This window comes from Camelus dromedarius, chromosome 19 (genome assembly GCF_036321535.1).
Source record: "Camelus dromedarius isolate mCamDro1 chromosome 19, mCamDro1.pat, whole genome shotgun sequence".
NCBI classification, from domain to species: domain Eukaryota; kingdom Metazoa; phylum Chordata; class Mammalia; order Artiodactyla; family Camelidae; genus Camelus; species Camelus dromedarius.
Window position 1 is genome coordinate 18336764 of NC_087454.1, and position 18403 is coordinate 18355166.

Genomic DNA, 18403 nt, shown 5'->3' on the forward strand with positions numbered 1-18403 from the left:
TATCATTTGTCTGTCTATCTCACTCACCAGTACCACACTGTTTAATCATTGAAGCTTTATAATATGTTTAAAATCTGTAGGACAAGTGCCCCTTCACTGCCCTTCTTTTTCAGTTTTCTTGGGCAGAGTCTTATTTTTCTACATGAACTTCAAAATCTACTTATTAAAAAGGTCACATTTTTATTGGAATAGTGTTAAATTTACAAATTAACATAAAGATTACTTTCTGAGTCTTAAACCCTGAGGAGCCTTTCGCCGATTCCCCTCCACTGGGAGGCAAGTGGAAGGAGTTGGGACTGTAACAGATCTATGTTCAAATTTCATCTCCGCTGTTTTGGTCGTCCAACCTCAGAAAACTTATCTGCTTCTCGAGTTTCTTATGTTAGAAGGGAGGACTGTCACATCTGCCCTGCAGGATTAAAGGAGCTCAAACGCCTAAATGCCTTTTTCTAAGTAAATAGAATCTTTTCCTTTTTTCCTCCTTTCGAGTCGTCAGCTCATGAACCACAGAGAGGGAGCCTCCCGGATCCTAGAGCGGACCACTAGGTACTGGGGCGGGATTCCGCGGAAGTCGACCTCGCGAGATCAGGGCGGGCGCCGGTCCGTTGGCTCAACACTTCACGACTTCCCAGGTGAGGCCTGTCATCGTTCTCTGCGGGTTTTGAGTGAGCTCTGGGGCGAAGAGCCCCGGAGAAAGTTACTCTGTGCTGCGCCTGGTTGCCTCAGACTTCCCCTCGACCCGGCGCCTCGACCCCTCTCCTTCCCCTCTGTCCCCCCGCGCCCCCCCCCCCATCCTTCGTACTCTCCTCCGGTCTCTTACTCCCCTTTCCTTCCCCTCCTCCCCCTCCCTCTTTTTCTGTCCTTTTCCTCCTCCGTCTTCTCTGGGCCGTGGCCGTACTGGCACTGCCGACTCCCCAGAGACACCCGCACCCCACCTGAGTTCCCCATCACTGAGGCTTGGAAGACTCGGTCTTCCGAGTGCTCCTCCTCGAGGTTCTAACGGGGCTGGTTTCCGGGCGCGGGAAGGGGAGGGAGGGGAACGGAGGAGACCTTATTTTCTCTCTGCCCCGTGCCCTCACCTCTCCTTTTGTTGTTATAACCTTGGTGGCTGAGCGACACTTGGCAACTTTATTTAGATATTCTTGAAATATTTTCATTTTGCTTCAAAGAAAAGGCCAGTTAAGCTGAAAGCTCTGCATATCTCTTCAATTCCTGTCTTTTTTCCCAATTTAGTTAAATATGATAGAAAGTCTTTTAAAGTAGAAACTATATATTACTTGTATACTCACTTAAATCCAAGATTTTGTGCTTTAGATACCTTTATAAAGATAGATTTAACATATTTATTCCAATAGTTCTGAGGTGGTACAGACTGAATAAAGATATTTGATCTGACTGCCGTGTGATCAGTGTGTCCTGCATTTATCAAACATGATAGTCCTAGTTAAGTCTGAATCACATAATATTACTTTAGCTGCAGGGAATAAATTACATTTGAAACGTCTTATTTCAGGATTCAAGACCAAAGGTATGAACCTGGTGTCAATTCTGAAGGGAAGATTTTTGTAAGGATGGACCCACCACACCAGAAAGTCCCCAGCATACAAAATGGGGATACTTTACAGATTGCTGAGTATGAAACAACTTCTCAATATGAGGACCAGTTAGAAAGGCATGAGAACAGGCCAACAGAAGAAAGACAGTATAAATGCAGTGAATGTGGAAAGAAGTTTGCCCAGAGTTCAGGTCTTGTTCGACATCGGAGAATCCACACTGGAGAGAAACCCTATGAGTGTGACCACTGTGGAAAAGCCTTCAGCGTGCGCTCAACCCTCACTGTGCATGAAAGAATCCACACTGGCGAGAAACCGTATACGTGTAATGAGTGTAGGAAAGCATTCAGTGTGAGGGCACACCTGATTATACATCAGAGAATCCACAATGGAGAGAAACCCTATGAATGTAATGAATGTAGCAAAGCATTTAGTGTGAGCTCAGACCTTATCAAACATCAGAGAATCCACTCTGGTGAGAAACCTTATGAGTGTGATGAGTGTGGAAAAGCCTTCAGCGTGAGCTCAGCTCTCATCAAACATCAAAGAATCCACACAGGAGAAAAGCCATATGAGTGTAAGGAGTGTGGAAAGGCCTTCTATGTGAACTCAGCTCTTATCAATCACCAAAGGATTCATTCTGGAGAAAAGCCTTTTAAGTGTGGAGAATGCAGGAAAGCATTCAGCCAGATCTCAACCCTCATTCATCACCAGAGAATTCATACTGGAGAGAAACCATACGAGTGTGACAAGTGTGGGAAAGCGTTCCGTGGGAGCTCTAATCTTACAAAACACCAGAAAATACATGTCAAAGGAACGTGTCATCAGTGATTTATATGGTGAAGATACTACAAAGGCTTTTTTTAATATCTGAAGTTATCACCAAAAGAAGGATGTGGTAAAAATTAGTTTTAGTTAACACTTAGTTTCTTGAATATGGAAGAAATGGGAAGTCAATGAAAAATGACTCCATCATCATAATGATTGACTAAGGCTCTAAAATCACATCTACTTCTAAGAATGCAGTTTTACAACTCAAGGTAAATTATACCATAATGTAGTTTGTTATTTTAGTAAGAGGAGACTTCAGTATTTCAAACACTATTTTAACTTTTCTTCTGTACAAGCCTTTTATTGTTATTGGTGCTACCAGTATTACAGGTGAAACATTACATTTTGAAACTGGAAGTAATGTTGGTTGGCGAGTCAGGGACCACATAATCCTCATTGAATCTGGAAATACTAACCTATTGGTCTTACTTTCTTTGCCTTTGATATACTGTGCTCTCAGAGATGGTTAGATGAGTTAGTAACCTCTTGGCAGGAATCCCATTGATAATCCTTGAGGGTTATTCTTGCCTAGTTAAAGCCCCAGGCCTTTTGATTTACTGATCCAGGAAACCCCAGAACTTAACCGAGGTTCCTGAGCCAAAACAAAACGAAAACAAAAACCTCCCAGAGTGACAGGTGCTTCTAACCCTTGCATTCAGTGTTTCTCAAAGTATAATGTGACAAATGCCAAGACTCAGGTATGAGGATGGAACAAGGTTGGGGAACAGTTGTTGAGTTGGGGTTGGCATTAGTTTTAGGATCACTTTCAAGGATCTATTTGAGTGAGTATGTGAAACTTGATACCTGTAATCAACCAGAAGAGCTCAGATTTGGGAGGTGGTTGACAGTTAATGAATTCAGTTCAGGAAATGTCTTTGCTGTGTCTGTGGAAATCCCAGGAGATCTGTTCACCAGACTATAGCCTGAATTCCTAGCTCTATCCCCAGGCCTAAAACTCAAATCCTATATGCATATGAAACTCAAAGGGAATCTGGGCTTTAAAAGAATTGCTTTGTTATTATTTTTCCATATTAGTAGTGATTTCTTACTCTGGGTAACAGGCCTGAAACTCTTTTGATCCCTGAAACGTTTGAGGTTCAAGATGAACACTAAACTGATAGAAATTGCAGATTGCTTTGGTCTGCACTGTGGACAGGTAGGAGGGAACACTCTGGGAAGTGGAAGTCGTGTTCATTCCTCAGAGTAGGACTTTGTGTTGCAAAGGATGCACAGTTTCCCTGAATTCTCATCAGCAATTCAGACAAGTCAGCTATAAGACACTGAATTCTCTTGAGCCAGCTTGTACCCTCAGACACTGAGGCCACAGATGCATGTTAAAAAGCACATCATGAAGTTTCTATTATTGAGGTGGTACTTACCGCACTACTCAAGTAACTTTAGACCCAGACATGGTGGCTGAAGGCGAGCAGAGGAGATAGGACCTCAAGGCATGTTAGAGAAAATAAGGCACATATTTACAAGCAGTGAAGGGCCTCAGCAAAGCACCACGAAGTTGACATTGCTTTTCTGGGTTGAAGGTGTTAATTTCTTTGCCCTACTTCTCCCTGCCTTAGGCGATTGAAGGAGACTGTGATTTTCTCCTTGCTCTGCTCTGGAGAGAATTCCCTGTCACCCCATGTCTGTGTTGTAATCACCAGTGTTTTCAGTGTTTACCCCTTTGGCCCCAGCTGTCTTGGTTTGTTCTTAGGACGGAAGTTTGCGGACACAGTCTTCTGGGTGGAAAATACCCTTCTGGGATCGGCACCAAAGTGATGCCATGTCCCACCCCAGACCAGCCCAACTGTGAATCCTGAGCAGTAAGTGGTAAGTATTCCGAAGACTTTGAAGGAGCAGACATTCTAGAAAAAGAAATTTCTTTTACTGAAGAGTTGAATGTTAGGAGATCAAAATATGTGTAACATGTTTATTCCTTGTGAACTCAAATTCTGGTATTAATGATTTTCTATTTTAGGTTTTGTCTTGTGCCAGGTTCTAAGAATACAAAGATAAATGAAAAAAGCACCCCACTCTTCAGGGGCTTACAGTCTGTTTGGGGAAAGGGAGAAGGGAGTAGATAGAAAACAGCAATTACAGTGATACAGCCACTAGATTTATACAGCATGCTTTGCATTAAAGGTGTAACAAGTACTTATGAGAGGGCTGGAAAATCTTCGAAGGAGGATGAAATCTCGAAGAAAGAGTTCGACCACGTGAAACGAATGAAGGAAGGTACGGGGAGAATAGCATGTTAAAAAGCCTGGTGCATCTGGGGGAAAGAAGGAAATTCTCCATGACTGATTACAGAATGCATTATGGAAGTAGTGATAAATGAAACTGGAGAGAACGCTGGGGGCCAGACCATAAAATTCCTTGTTTTCTCTACTAGGAAGTGTGAAACATCTTCTCTAGGCTAATGTTTGTCAAACAGTTTATGCAGTAAGAACTGCATTTTACATTGTAACTCAGTATACTATTCACTGTTAGGAGAGCCAGTCCTTCTGAGACCACTTGCATTCCTACAGGTGTCATGCTGGGTAAGAGTAGGCTAGCTTACTGTGTGCTTATTGGTGGTTTGGTATTCTTCATGGAAAGTTCCTGTTCGGTTCATACACGTGTTACAGGAATTACATATTCTCTATATGAGCCCTTTTCACAGAGAATGCACATATCCTCTCCAACTCCATGGCTTACCTTTTTATTCTCTTAATGGTGTCTTTCGATGAGCTTTGGTTTTTAAATTTAATGTAGTCCGGTATATCAGTCTTTTTCTTTTCTATGTGACTTATTTCTCTCAACATTATGTTTGTGAGATTGATCCATGCTGGTGAGTGTAGTTTTAGTTCATTCCATAAAATTGTAACTCAACAAAGCATTTCAGCATGTGGCGAGGATGGTGTATTCAGGGTTTTGCTTTATATGATAATCTTGCCTATAAAAGAGTTAGACTTAGAAAATCTAAATGTATGGAAAGTTAAACGACTATCAGGTAGATTTCCTCAAATTTCAGATGTCTTAAGCAAGTGTTAGGCAAGTGTTGGCTTGAAAGTCATGATTGAATTCTCTGACATGGACCTGTGACATGACATACTCTGTGTAGCCAACCTCTGATCCTTTCTGTAATAATTTAGGGAATGAATGGATGAATAGATAGCTGAACTTTATTCTTGTCCAGACATACAGCCAACCCACTTCAGCATGGGCATGAATGGTAAAGGAATTTATAAGTAAAGCCAATTTATTCCTCATGAAAGAAACTTTGGATATTCTTAATCACAGTTTGGGTGCTGAGTTGGGGTTCCAAAGTTTTTTTTATCAAAAAAGCATGAAAGAGACCACGTTCACCTGAAAGATGTGTAGAACAAGTCTTATTTGGTGACTATTCAATTTATTAAAAAATAATAAATTTATTATTATTTAGGTTGAGCTGTATTTTATGTCTGATTTCTAAACAAACATAAATATACTTCAGTTCCTGTAACCACTTCCAGTTTTTCCCTTCTTCAACCTCCCATAGCACATTGTTTATTTCTTAGGATAATTACCTTATGTTTTGCTTTGTATATATTTGTTTGATTTGTTTGCCTCTCTTATCCTGCTCATTTGATTATGAGTCCTTTGCAGGAATTATGTATGACTCCTTGTAGGTTCTCTGCAGCCCCTGGTACAGAAATGCTGTGAGATTGTACAAGTCAGCTTAGGCTAATTATGATCAACTAGCTTTTTATTATGTAACCAACAACTTCTCCCCAGCCCCCAAATCTCAGTGGCTTACAGTACAAAATTTATTCCTGGTTATGTTGCATGTCAGTTGCAGCTCTTGCAACACCTTCTCACCACTCTAGGATCCAGGCTAGAGGAGTATTCCTACCCTGAATATGTTGCTCTTAGAGCAAAAGGAAAACAATGGTAGGACCACATGATGGCTTTTAAAGCATCTACTCAGGAGGAGCATATGTCATTTCTACTTAAATTTCATTAATCAAAGCAAGTCAAATGACCAAGCTTACTATCCATCAGGTGGAGAAAAATAATCCGTACAAAGAGGGCAGTGAATAACTAACAAAAGTAATATAATCTACCATTGAGATAGTGCATCTACCATAATGGCCAATATTTGTGGAATGCTTTCTGTGCTGGGGATTTTTCCGAGTGTCTTGCATGTATATTTTTCTCAGTAAAAAATGATATAGATACATAATACTATTCTCCCATTTTACAGCTAAGGAGAGTGAGGAACAGAGACTTTAAATAACTTGCCCAAGGTTGTACAGCTAGGAATGGTAGAGCCAGGAATTGAAACCAGAAGTTTAACTTGACAACCTTTTCTCTTAACCACTATGCAATATTATGAAAGTTTCAATCTGAAGGTTGTTTATGCACCACAGTGGGCTGTAAAAGCCAGTATGTTATGCTGGTAAAAACTTTAAAGGTGTGATTCAAGAGCCCTTGGTCTCAACATATCTTTACCTCTAAGTAACCTTATTACCTAGGCTGATGCCACCTAGCTGGGTCTCAGTTTTACATCCTTAAAAATAAGGGAGACAGGCCAAATATTCTCTGATATCCCTTCTAGCTTTGAGGTTTTTATAATCTCTCCAAATAGATAGTAAAATGCTTTGTTATATGATGACCTCTTCTTTAATATGCTACTTTATATATTGTTATGTTCATAGGAGCTCTTGGATAAATGAGTCTCCTCACTAGTCCCTTCTGTTTTACTTCTGCTTTGCATTAGTGATAGTACTAATAATGAGTAGCTTCTGTTTATTTAGACCTACTTTGTTCAGGGTACTTTTCCAGGTTTCTTAGGGTAAAAGTACAGATGCTATATTTGGGAAAAAGGAAAGCTGGTTTAAAAAAAAAAAAAAAAAGCTCTGAACATCCATTTTGAGAACTTAAAGTACAGGAAAATAAATCCAAGAAAGCAGGAGGAAGAAAATACTAAAGATAAGAGCAGAAATTAATGGAAAAACAAGTATATATTCTTACTTAGAACTTTCACATAAGAGGAGGTGTGTTTTACATAATTTCTCTGTAGGCTATTCTCGTATACCTTACGTTTGATGCCCTCTTTCTGCCTCTGGGGAAAAGATGCTAATTTCATGATCAACCTGTTCTTTCAGATGGTGACTTCTGATATTAAACAAGGAGTCTGTTTCAAAGCAGAGTTTTCCAGAATAAGTCTTAACACAGAGGGGGATGATGTTCAGAAGACTTAAGTGGGAACATCGTCAGGGGCTCCACACTGGACAAGTTCATGGGTTCTGAATAATTTACCAAAGTGAGGGAGGAGCCCCCTTGAGTATGCAGTTTATATTGCCTAAGCCAAGGAGAGTATCATTCGGATAAAGAGACCTAAGATACCTGCCGAGGAGAATTTGTCCTTAAGTTCAGTCCTGTCGATGCTCTGGGCATGGGAAATCCTCTGTTCAGCTTGCACACAACTTCCATCTTCAACTGTAATAAAAGAAGCATCCACTCATTGTAAAGTGAATGGAAGTCACTGATCCAAAAACATCCCTCCCTAATAAAACAACACACACCAGCGGCCCTGACCAAGCACCAGCATGTCCAGACTTCAAGAAAGCCCTTTGAGTATCCTCAACCTGAAAAGACCTTCAGTGTAATCCCAAGTCCCATTAAACAACAGAGAAGCCATCCTGAAAATGAAAATAAAGAATGTGGTAAAACCTTCAGATACTGGAGTGATCTGAACCCTCGAGAATATCTTCAGTGTCAGAAGCCTTCCATGTGAGCTCAGGTCTCATTAAACATAAGCAAATTCATTTATCTGTGTCATGAGTGTGGCACAGCCTTTAAATTCTGTGATAGCCTTGTTAAACAGAGAATCCACACTGAAGAAGAAAATCTGTGGGTGTAAAGAGTATACATGATTCATTGTGTTTCAAGTGTGGTCACCTGCCAAAGAACTCACACTGGATTATGAATGTAATGAGTGGGTAAAGGCCTTCTTTCAGAAGCTAGCATTTATTACTGGAAAACCAATAAATATTAAAATGTGGGAAGGCTGTCACTTAAAAGCTCAGTCTTACACTTCAGAAAATCCACACTGGAACAAAATCCTGTAGGTGTGACCACTATGGGGACACTTTCAATGTTAGCTCAACTCAAAGTGTAGCAAAAATTCCATGTAGGGAAAAGAACTCTAAGTGTAAATAATGTGGGAAAGCCTTCAATCAAAGTTCAGATCTTACCAAACATCAGAGTCTACAATGGAGAGAAGCTTTATGACTTGGACAAGTGTGGGAAAATCTTCTCATAAACTCATATCTTACCAAACATCAGAGGCTACACAAGAAAAATGAGCCTCAATAGTCAGATTATGTGATAAGAGGTATAACATAGAACTTTTTCAAAATCAAACATCACCATTAGGGAAAATACCCAGTTGCATATAATTACTTTAACTGGCACTATTTTGTGGAAATAGGCAAGTGTTAATAGAGACTTAGGTCACTTTGGGCAAAGTTGAATTAAAACATTCCTTTGTCAGATCTCAATGGATATTTAACTGTCTTTGACACAGTTAGCTTTTCATTTTCTACAGTAAAGGTAGAGAGAGTAGGGGGAAGTCTTTATGACTAATCACAACCTTGGGTAAAACAAGTGTTATTTATTAAATTTATTTTTTGTTTGGAATTCATGGTGCTAATTTAAGTTTTTCTAAGAATGATTTTGACATTGATTCATGGGACCCAACAGTTATACATATACTTCTACCAGACTTACTCTAGTAATCTGGGAAATTCTGCAAATAAATATCTGTGTTTTGGTATATCATTTCACAGAATTTCCTAACTCTTTGTTTAAAAAAAAGTGAGAAATGTACGTGGGGGACCATGTGAACATGTAATGCTGAATAACAGATCATATTTACCTTGTTCATCTTGGTGTCTCATATATAAAATAGTGACTAATGCAGAAAAAAACACTTGTGACAAAGGCTGTTGAATGACTGCTTGAAGGGTTCTGTTTATGAGCTGGTACAAATTTATCCCGAAGAGTGACCTCTAATAGTTTGCTATAGGATCTGCTGTCTTCTCAGACCTGGTCAAGGAATGACCTTGGGTGCTCAGTGTAGATTGGTTACAAATTGAGTTCATGGTGTATCATAATCATTGGTCTGTGTGTGGCATTACTTTCAATATACATTTACACTTTCAAGCAACTTTTTATTATAAACAGCCTTGGTCTGAACACCTTTGGGAGTTTTTCTGGAGAACATACCCAGGAATGAAATTACTGGGTCACAGGTTATGCACAGTGTAAATTTCACTGGCAGGTAATGGTTCCTGTTCCCTAGGAACTAAGGAATCTATCTGGCATCTTAACCTGATCATGATGTCACCTTCTCTGCATAGGTTCCTGAGAGCAGCAGATATCCCAACCAGCAATAAAAAGACATGAGCAATCATGCCATGAAAATCCATGAAGAAATGTTAAGTGCATTTTGCTAAATGAAGAAGCCAGTCTGAAAAGGCTGCAAACTGATTTCAACTACATGACATTCTGGAATAGGCAAAACTATGGAGACAGTAAAAAGATTAGAAGTTGGTGTGTGGGAATGATGAATTGGTGGAGCATAGGGGATTTTTAGGGCAATAAACTATTTGGTATAATATTTATAATGGTTGATGCTTATGTATTTTCCAAAACTCACAGAATATACTATGCAGTGAACAATATATACCATGGACTTTAGTTAATACTGTATCAATATCAATTGTAACAAAGGTACTTCACTAATGCAAGATGTTAATAATAGGGGAAACTGTGTGGGTTTGTGTGTAGCTAGGGAGGGCTGGAAGGGACATACAGGAAGTCTGTACTTTATGCTTCATTTTTTTCTGTAAACCTAGTCCCCAGTACCTCCCTTAAAAATTAATTAATTATTCGACCTAATAAAACTGAAAAAGAAGAAAAAAAGAAAAGAAAACAGCCTGTAGAAAAGAATACTAAAGGCAATCAATATAATCTAATTTAATAAAGCTATGCATGTTTATGTTATAAAACATAAAATAATTAATAAACCTAATCCCCCCAAAGAAAGTATTTTACGTTTTTTAAAAGCTGTTTTCCATCAAAAAAAAAACATCACTGGGAGTAACAAGGGAAGTGGGAGCCCATATCTGGTGTTCATATTACAAATTGCTCATATGCAGAATATAAAAAAAAAATTTCAGTCATCAGTAGTAAATACACTATCAGAAGGGTTCAAGAGCTAACTCCTGGAGTGCAGTGAATGTCAGCAATGTTGTGGATGATTTGAACTTTATGGAGAGGCTTAAATTTCTCCAGGAGAGAACGGGGGGAGAGAAAGGAATTTTAAAAAAAAATCCAAACACCAAAATGAAGTGATCCCCCTGCCCTGGCCTAACGCCAAGGAGGAAGCAAAAGGGCGGAGTGGCTAGGTTGATCATAGAGAGGACCGCGCCTCCGGATTCCTAGGCGGGCAGCGGAAGTAGCCTCGTGGTCCTGGGCGCTTTTTGCTCCGCTGTTCTGGGCTCCTGGTTGGCCCGCGGGATGTTGGCTCAGGTTTTCCGTTAACTACCGGCCAGGGCTAGTCTCCAGGGAGCACCACCAGCCATCCCCAGAGCTGCGGGTGAGCGGTCTTGCTGCGCCCCAGCCGAGCTGCAGAGCGCCTCATGTCGGTTGTCCCGCAGGGCAGAGATGGGACGGGGAAGGGTCTCTGCGGCATGGGTGTCCTGTTCGGCCCCCAACACGTGCACAGAATGCTTGATAACGAGCTCCAGTGACAGTCGGCCTCTACTGTTCAGTTTGGATTTGTCGCTGTTATTTTGTCTTTATAGTATAGCGTAAACTAGGTACGGATTTTGGTTGATCATGCTCATTCTTTTATACACAATGGAGGCGGGGCGGGGTGTCGGGGGAATGTCTCAACTGACCGAGAGGTGCTTTATGCTTTACTCCCTGAACGAACGCTGTAACCATTTTTTGGCTTTTTAGTGTATTACTCCCGTGTATAAATAAGTAGTTTGATTCTTTTAAAGGTCATGAAGGTTTTACTGGAAAAATAACTGACTCTGCCCATGTGTATATTGTCATAATAAGATTACTAAGGTGTGACAAGATCCATTTTCCCTTACCCTTGCTAAGGATTAAGAAGCCTCCTTTTCCTCTACCGGATATCCCAAAGCCCATCCTGCCCTGCTGAAGCAGTTCTATGAAGGGGATGGTAGGTTGTGTGTGTGCATAAAAGACAGCCTTGACAAATGGGCTCTGGTGGCCCCCAGCCTGTGGCTCATGTACTTTTTTTCTTCCTGAAATGTAGTTCTTATAAACTAAAAAGTCTTCAAATTCTGTGAATGTGACATTACTTCCCACAACAGTTCTATACTAATATTTATGTAGCACTTTTCTGTATATCAGCAGCCAAGTGCATTTTTTCAATAATTCTGATCTATTTTTGTGGATCTCAGGAATATTATCTTACCAATATTCCATTATTCAGGATTATCACCTTGGTGGTGAGTCTTCATTACTAACAATATAAGTTCTTGACTGCTCTGGTTATTTTGCTGTTTTAACAGTGGTTCTCCTCCCACAGGAGTGCTCTGGTCTTAAGATTCCTCCTGATTTCTGGGATGTTAAGACAAGTGAATCCTATCCTGAGCCATTGCAAACTAAGATGTCCACCAAGTTGAGAGAAGGTGCAGCCTTGACTCCCGTGGTCCACATTCGAGAGGAGCATGAGGGTCTGAGAATAGTGAAGGTAGAGGAAGAGGAGGACCATGCTTGGGAACAGAAGCCTGGACAGCAAGGAAACGAGTACAATTATCAGGAACTCCTCCGCCGGCGCTTCAGGCAGTTCCGTTATCAGGAGGCCCCCGGACCTCAAGAAGCGCTGAGCCAGCTTCGGGAGCTCTGCCAAAAGTGGCTGCAGCCTGAGCTGCACAGCAAGGAGCAGATCCTGGAGCTACTGGTGCTGGAGCAGTTCCTGACCATCCTGCCCAAGGAGCTCCAGGCCCGGGTATGGGGCTATCATCCAAGGAGTGGAGAGGAAGTGGTGACTGTGCTGGAAAATCTGGAGACAGAACTTGGAGACAAAGGACAACAGGTGGGGAAAAGCCGTTGTTCATTTATGAGTGCACCAAGGGTCTGCCAGCAAAGAGAGTGGGCATGGGTAAGCAAAAGGGTTTTATGACCAGATGTGCTGGGCTGAAGCATTGTCTTTCTGTTTTTCCGTTAAAGCTCTGCTGCTTTTGTGAATTGATTAAGACACTGGTTTCTTCATCATTCTGCTTCCTGTGCCCATAAGAAATTTTCTTTTTAATCAGACTCTGAGGTTTTAGTTAACTCTTGCCATATTTCGGATTCTCTCCTAAACCCAGCTCTACTTGCATGTCCTTAGGTCCCAGGCAGTGCACACTACAAACAAGTGCTGTGGAAGGAAGTAGGACCTGGAAGCCTTGCAGGTCAGTCACTGACTGTCCAGCTAAAGTGTGATCCGTGGGAGCACATTCCTCTGCAAGAGAATGGTAAGCCTTAGAACGTGAATCTTTGTGACCTTTTGGAAGCACTGACTATAGCGTCTCCTAGGAAGCAGTATTTCTGGTGGAAAAAAGAGGTATTTGGAAGTAGAATAAATTTAACACCAGAAGTTTATTTACAAAGTGAGCATATCTAGAGTTGATTTAATTTTGAATTGGGATATGTGGTATTTTTTAATTGGGTTTCGACCGTGGTTTACAATTCTGTGAGTCCAAATCATCAAGGAGCTGTTTTAAAAATACAGATGTCCAGATCTAGTATAGATTTACTACAGTGGGCCCTAGTACTGTATTTTTAATTAGCGGTTATCATAGAACAATAGTGGTAGCTTACATTTTTAAAATTCAAGTAGTATAGAAGGATATAAAATGAAAATTAAAGTTCCATACCTGAGAGTTTACCACTGTTAACATTCTCTAGTATATACTCAAGTTTTTTCTGTGTGTATTCAAGCCCCTCCCCTCTTTTTAGTGCAGGTGGTATTGTAATGTACTGACTATATTTTCTAATTTTCTATATTCTTAATGCTGTGGCATTTGGGGTCTTGATCCTGGAGAGGCTGTCCTTCCCAGGGCTAGCTGATTCCTTGAGATAGCAAAGGACTCCCCTGCAAGTGGACCTTTCATATACGAATCAACCAATCCAGAGCCCACTCCCCCAATCATCTCCTTTATACAACTTTCAAGCACCAGGCCAATACTCCCCTTCCCCTAAATCACCCGAGGGCCAGGTGCCAGACAACTAGGGCACATCCCTGTAGCCCAGAGCCTGCCAGAATTATCCACACTATCCAATCCTAAACTTATGCAGCATACCTGCCCCGCCTTGCCCATTCCTTCCTGGGAAAACTCCAATAAAAGCTCTAGGTCTCACTCTAGCCCTTTGCCCTTCTGCCTCCTGACCAACCTTGGTGCTTTCTCACGTGGCCCTGCATGGCAGGCTATGCATTCTGTTCCTGGGGATCTGTGAGTATAGTCCTTTCCATGTCTGCCTGTCTTACCATGCCTGATTGAAACAAATCCTGGGTACACTTTAATATACATATTATACATACCACTTTGCATTTTGCTTTTTTCTTTTTACCTAATGAGAATATTCAGAACATTATTCACTCATGCAACAAATATTTATTGGACACCAACCATGTGTCCAGCAGTATTCTAAGCACTGGGGACACAGTGGTGAACAGGATGGCCAACGTCTCTGCCCTCATGCAACTTACATTCTACTTAAATCAGTGGGTACCACAATCTTAGTTCCTTCATTCAGTTGCAGTCAATGTTTGTGGTCTAGATAAGACATGAAGAAATAATATTTTTCTTATCAATAGACTTACTTTATTCTTTCTGATGTTTAGTTTTCTGCTGCATACATGTATTATAATTAATTTAATAGTCTTCTACTGATGTACTAGGCAGCAAAGCTATGGTGATTACCTCCGGGGAAAGTAAAAGGACACCACGTGTTGGAGAAAGATGAATGGGGATTTGGACTTTTTACTTTTACACCTTTTGTACTGTTGAAAATTTTACATGAGTATCTGTTCTTTTTGTAGTAGAAGTAAAGGGTACAGGCTTTGGCTTCAGATAAACCTGGGTTCCAGGCCAGGCTTTACCACTTCCTAGTCATGTGATCACGGGCTAGTTATTGAATTTCTGTGTTTCAGTTTCTGTATCTATTACCCAGCTCATCGTGTGCTGTTAGCACCAAAAATTGGCTGAGCACTTTGTGTTTTAGCTGTCCATTTCCATGTAACAAACCACCCCAAAACTTAGTGGCTTAAAGGAACAACCATTATATTCTCTCTCACAGTTCTCTGGATTGACTGGGATAAACAGGGTGGTTCTTCTGCTGAAATGATACCAGTTTAAGCTATAGTTATCTGGGGGCTCACCTGGGCTGTGATGCTTCAGATACTTCACTCCCATCTCAGACCTTGGCAGGAGACGGCTAGGAAACTGTTCTGACGTGGATGGGCCTTGGGTCTTCTTACGCTCTCACTGTCCATTTATCTCTTTAGCCTGGTAACTGCACTTCTTGCATGGTGACTCAGGGATCTCCAAAGCACCTTTTTATAGTCTTAGTCCTTGAACTGACATATCATCACTTTCACCATATTCTGTTGGATAAAGCAAGTCACAGGCCAACCTAGATCCTGTGTGGGAGGGGGATGGATTACACAAGGGATGAATGCTGCAAGGTATGTTCACTTGGGATCCTTTGAAGACTCTGTGGAAATTTTCATTTCTTCCCTGCCATTCTGAGTTCTTAGATCTGGGCTGGGGCCCTGAAGCCTTTTATTTATTTATATCTATTTTCTATGACTCATAGGTGCATTGAGTGTCAGAAACGATTAGGATAATAGCTCTGATTATTTAGCACAATGCCTGATATTACTAAGCATTCTGTAATGTTATCAATTAATCTTACTAGTCTTTCTTCCAAACCCTTACACGGGACATGTGGCAATCATAATCAACTTGCTCTTCCAGCAGGAGGTGAGACAAGGAATATGACTGGTGAATTTGCTCTGAACCAGATTTCTGAAGAAAGGAATTCACTGGATGCTTTCCAGCATCCAAAGTGTGGAGAAACTTTTCTTCAATGTAGGGGTAAATCAGAACAGCCAAAGGCCAACCCCACAAGAGTAAAACGACATAAGTGTAAAGAGTGTGGGAAGGCCTTTGCTCAGAGCTCGGGGCTTGTTCGACACTGGAGAATTCACACTGGAGAGAAACCTTATAAATGCAACCAGTGTGGGAAAGCCGTCAGTTATAAATCTGCCCTTCTCTCACATCAGGAAATTCATAATAAAATAAAACGCTATCAGTGTAATGAATGTGGGAAAGCCTTCAGTCAAAACACGGGCCTTGTTCTTCATCAGAGGATCCACACTGGGAAGAGACCTTACAGGTGTAAAGAGTGTGGTAAATCCTTCAGTCAAAGTTCACACCTTATCGGACATCTGAGGATCCACACTGGAGAGAAACCTTTCAAATGTAATGAGTGTGAGAGGGCCTTTACTCAGAGGTCAGGGCTCATGGAACATCAGAGAAGTCACACTGGAGAGAAACCCTATACGTGTAAGGAATGTGGGAAAGCCTTCCGAGGGAGCACCAGCCTTACTCAGCACCTGAGGATCCACACTGGGGAGAAGCCCTATCAGTGTGAGGAATGTGGCCGAGCCTTCATCCAGAGGTCAAGCCTGGTTCGTCATCAGAGGACTCACAGAGGGCAGAAGTCTGTGTCTGTATCCTAATTATGAGAAGGCCTTTAATCATAAACCAGGCCTTACTGAACACTTTTGAAAGCTATGCCGAATGCAGACCCTGTCACTGTGTCATAAATTCAAGAGATCGGGGTGTGGTGTCTCCATTACCATTGTTATTCTAGGTAGTCAAACTAGGAAGAGGTTCTGATACCCTACATCAGGTTGAAAGAAGCTGGTAACTAGTCTCTGGAGCAAACCATTCCCATTTGGGCTTGAGTCTGTGGTGGATGCTGCTATTCTTTCTCCCATCCTATTGGTCCTTCTCCTTTGTGGTCCTTCAGCACTTTTGCTCCTTGAATTCACTATCATCACATACCCTGAATAGCCTGACGATACAGTGGCTCTCAGATTTTGAACAGAGAACCCCTGAGATTGTTAGTGTGCATACTATGCAAAGGAGAACTTAGCAGGATGAGTGGGGAAAGTGATGTTGTTGTTAAAGTTATATAAATGAGGGGTAAGCTAGGTAAGTTGAGTCTAAAAATGACTCCTCAAAAAAAATAAATAAAAGACCTCTAGTAACACAGCTTGCTGTTTTGTCACTCTGTTGGTGAGGGAGGAAGTCCCCCCCAGTGGTTCTGCGAACAGCCAAACACATGACACCAGACCCTGGCATGGACAGATGAGATTGACAGCAGTTTATTAGTCACATATACTCACAGCCCAGGGGAGGAGGGCCACTTGGGGGCAGAGTGAACAAACAGCTTTGGAATGCAGGCTTTCTAGTACAAGATGGGGTGATCCCTGGTTTCCTTGGGGGGATGTGATTGGCTTCTTTGAATAATTCTGTGGGCAGGGAAGGAGGTGAAACCCATTAGGTTGAAGACCAGGTGGAGTGCAGCTAGTCCAGCTGGTGGGGAACTAGCCAGTGGGGATCATTTACTGCTGCGTGGGAGGCATATATGGCAAGAGCAGGGGAACCCATGGTTAGGCCTTTGGGTCCCTGCGAGGCTCAAAGATGTGAAGGCAACACAGGAAGTTTTAGGCCTTGCTGCTCACTCTGTCAACTTAGAAAAAAGGCATAGTTTTTAGGAAAGAACTATGTGTATCTGTGCCCTCAACTCTGCTCTTTATTCATGTCCTTTTTTTTTCCTTTTTTGTTTTAATCTCAGCGATATACATTTCTCCTCCAGTTTATCTCTAGGGGAAAAAAAAATCCCAGAAATACCTCTGACCATCCAGCACACCAGCTGGACTTGATCGCATATTGGTAGTGGGACTAAAGAGACATCAGGTAGCAAGCAGAGTCTGTACTGCTTCTCTTACGTGCTTCTGACTTTCTTATGCTACAACCCAGTAGATACCTCAAGCTCAGCTCCCTCACTCTCTGTAATCACCTGGATGCTTATGTCCTCATTATGCTTTAGTTTATCTTTTCAGCCACTGGAACAGTCTGAAAAGCATTGGTGTTGTCTTCTACTTAGACTTTGAATGAAATGTGCTTTTTACTATTAGGAGAATTTGAGAAAGTTTGTAAGTTTGAACGTGTATAAAAGTAGAATATTTCACTATATTCATATTTTTATGGGGACGGTATAAATAAATACCAACCAAGAAACTCTGGAGGTGCTAATCATTCATCCTTACTGCTATCAAACCACTTATTTTGTCTTGCCTTGTACAAAATACCTGGGAGATCGAAGTCTACAAGGTCAGAGGGAAATCAGTAAATACCTATGACAAAAATAGAAGTGGATAGAACATTAAATTTCCCTTAAGTTAGACACTTTGAAATTTAAAATACAGACTTTCACAGAACACTTGTACATTTGAGTAATTTTCAACCAACTGTGTGAATTCTCCCGTGAAATGTGCTGATGCACTGAGCTTTCCTGGCAGTAGGAACTATGCCAGAGGTGGAAACTGGCATCCTCAGGATCAGATACATTTGGCGGACATTTGTGTAGCTCATTCATTGTTTTTAAGAACTGAATTCTCTGCCAGCTTTAAAATTTTAGATTTTTACGTAGAAATACAGATTTCCATATTATTTTGAAAAATTAAGATCAGGCATCACAGTGAAATCTCTTACCCTCCAGTTTATTCCGTGCCCCACCCTCCAGTTTTATTTGAATTTGCTTATCTGGAGAATGACTACTTCATAGGAGGGTTTTATTTAGTGATAGAGGTAAGTAAATAGAAACAAGGTGAAGTCATCCTTAACCTTTTTGATAGGTTGTTTGCAAAACAGCAAAAAAGACTCCAAGTCTGGCGT

General features: G+C 41.2%; 2 protein-coding genes across 3 annotated transcripts in view; both read left to right on the plus strand.

Annotated features, from left to right (window-relative positions):
• The window catches only part of ZKSCAN8 (zinc finger with KRAB and SCAN domains 8), a 28648-nt gene extending 20568 nt beyond the window's left edge, over positions 1-8080 (plus strand). The window contains exons 1-5 of one of the 2 annotated variants that reach the window (XM_031435472.2): positions 239-632; positions 1514-2593; positions 4093-4208; positions 4521-4613; positions 7508-8080. In XM_031435472.2, the coding sequence (XP_031291332.1) occupies positions 1572-2384 (813 nt within the window). In that variant the 5' untranslated portion in view covers positions 239-632; positions 1514-1571 and the 3' untranslated portion in view covers positions 2385-2593; positions 4093-4208; positions 4521-4613; positions 7508-8080. Of the gene's footprint in view, positions 1-238; positions 633-1513; positions 2594-4092; positions 4209-4520; positions 4614-7507 lie in introns of those variants that run through there. The other variant, XM_064476051.1, reaches the window with a different exon arrangement.
• Positions 8081-10839: 2759 nt separating this feature from the next.
• On the plus strand, positions 10840-18347 carry LOC116147096 (zinc finger protein with KRAB and SCAN domains 8). The gene is made up of 4 exons (XM_031435444.2): positions 10840-11007; positions 11974-12483; positions 12778-12904; positions 15410-18347. The coding sequence occupies exons 2-4, from the start codon at positions 12055-12057 to the stop codon at positions 16174-16176; spliced, it is 1323 nt and encodes a 440-aa protein (XP_031291304.2). The 5' UTR covers positions 10840-11007; positions 11974-12054; the 3' UTR covers positions 16177-18347.
• The last annotated feature ends 56 nt before the right edge of the window (positions 18348-18403 follow it).

Bases quoted from the DNA above. Each gene is read 5' to 3' on its own strand.
- LOC116147096 (XM_031435444.2), top strand. From the start codon at position 12,055: ATGTCCACCAAGTTGAGAGAAGGTGCAGCCTTGACTCCCGTGGTCCAC. The intron at 12,484-12,777 runs GTGGGGAAAAGC...GCATGTCCTTAG, and splicing joins TTGGAGACAAAGGACAACAG to GTCCCAGGCAGTGCACACTA. The intron at 12,905-15,409 runs GTAAGCCTTAGA...TTGCTCTTCCAG, and splicing joins CATTCCTCTGCAAGAGAATG to CAGGAGGTGAGACAAGGAAT.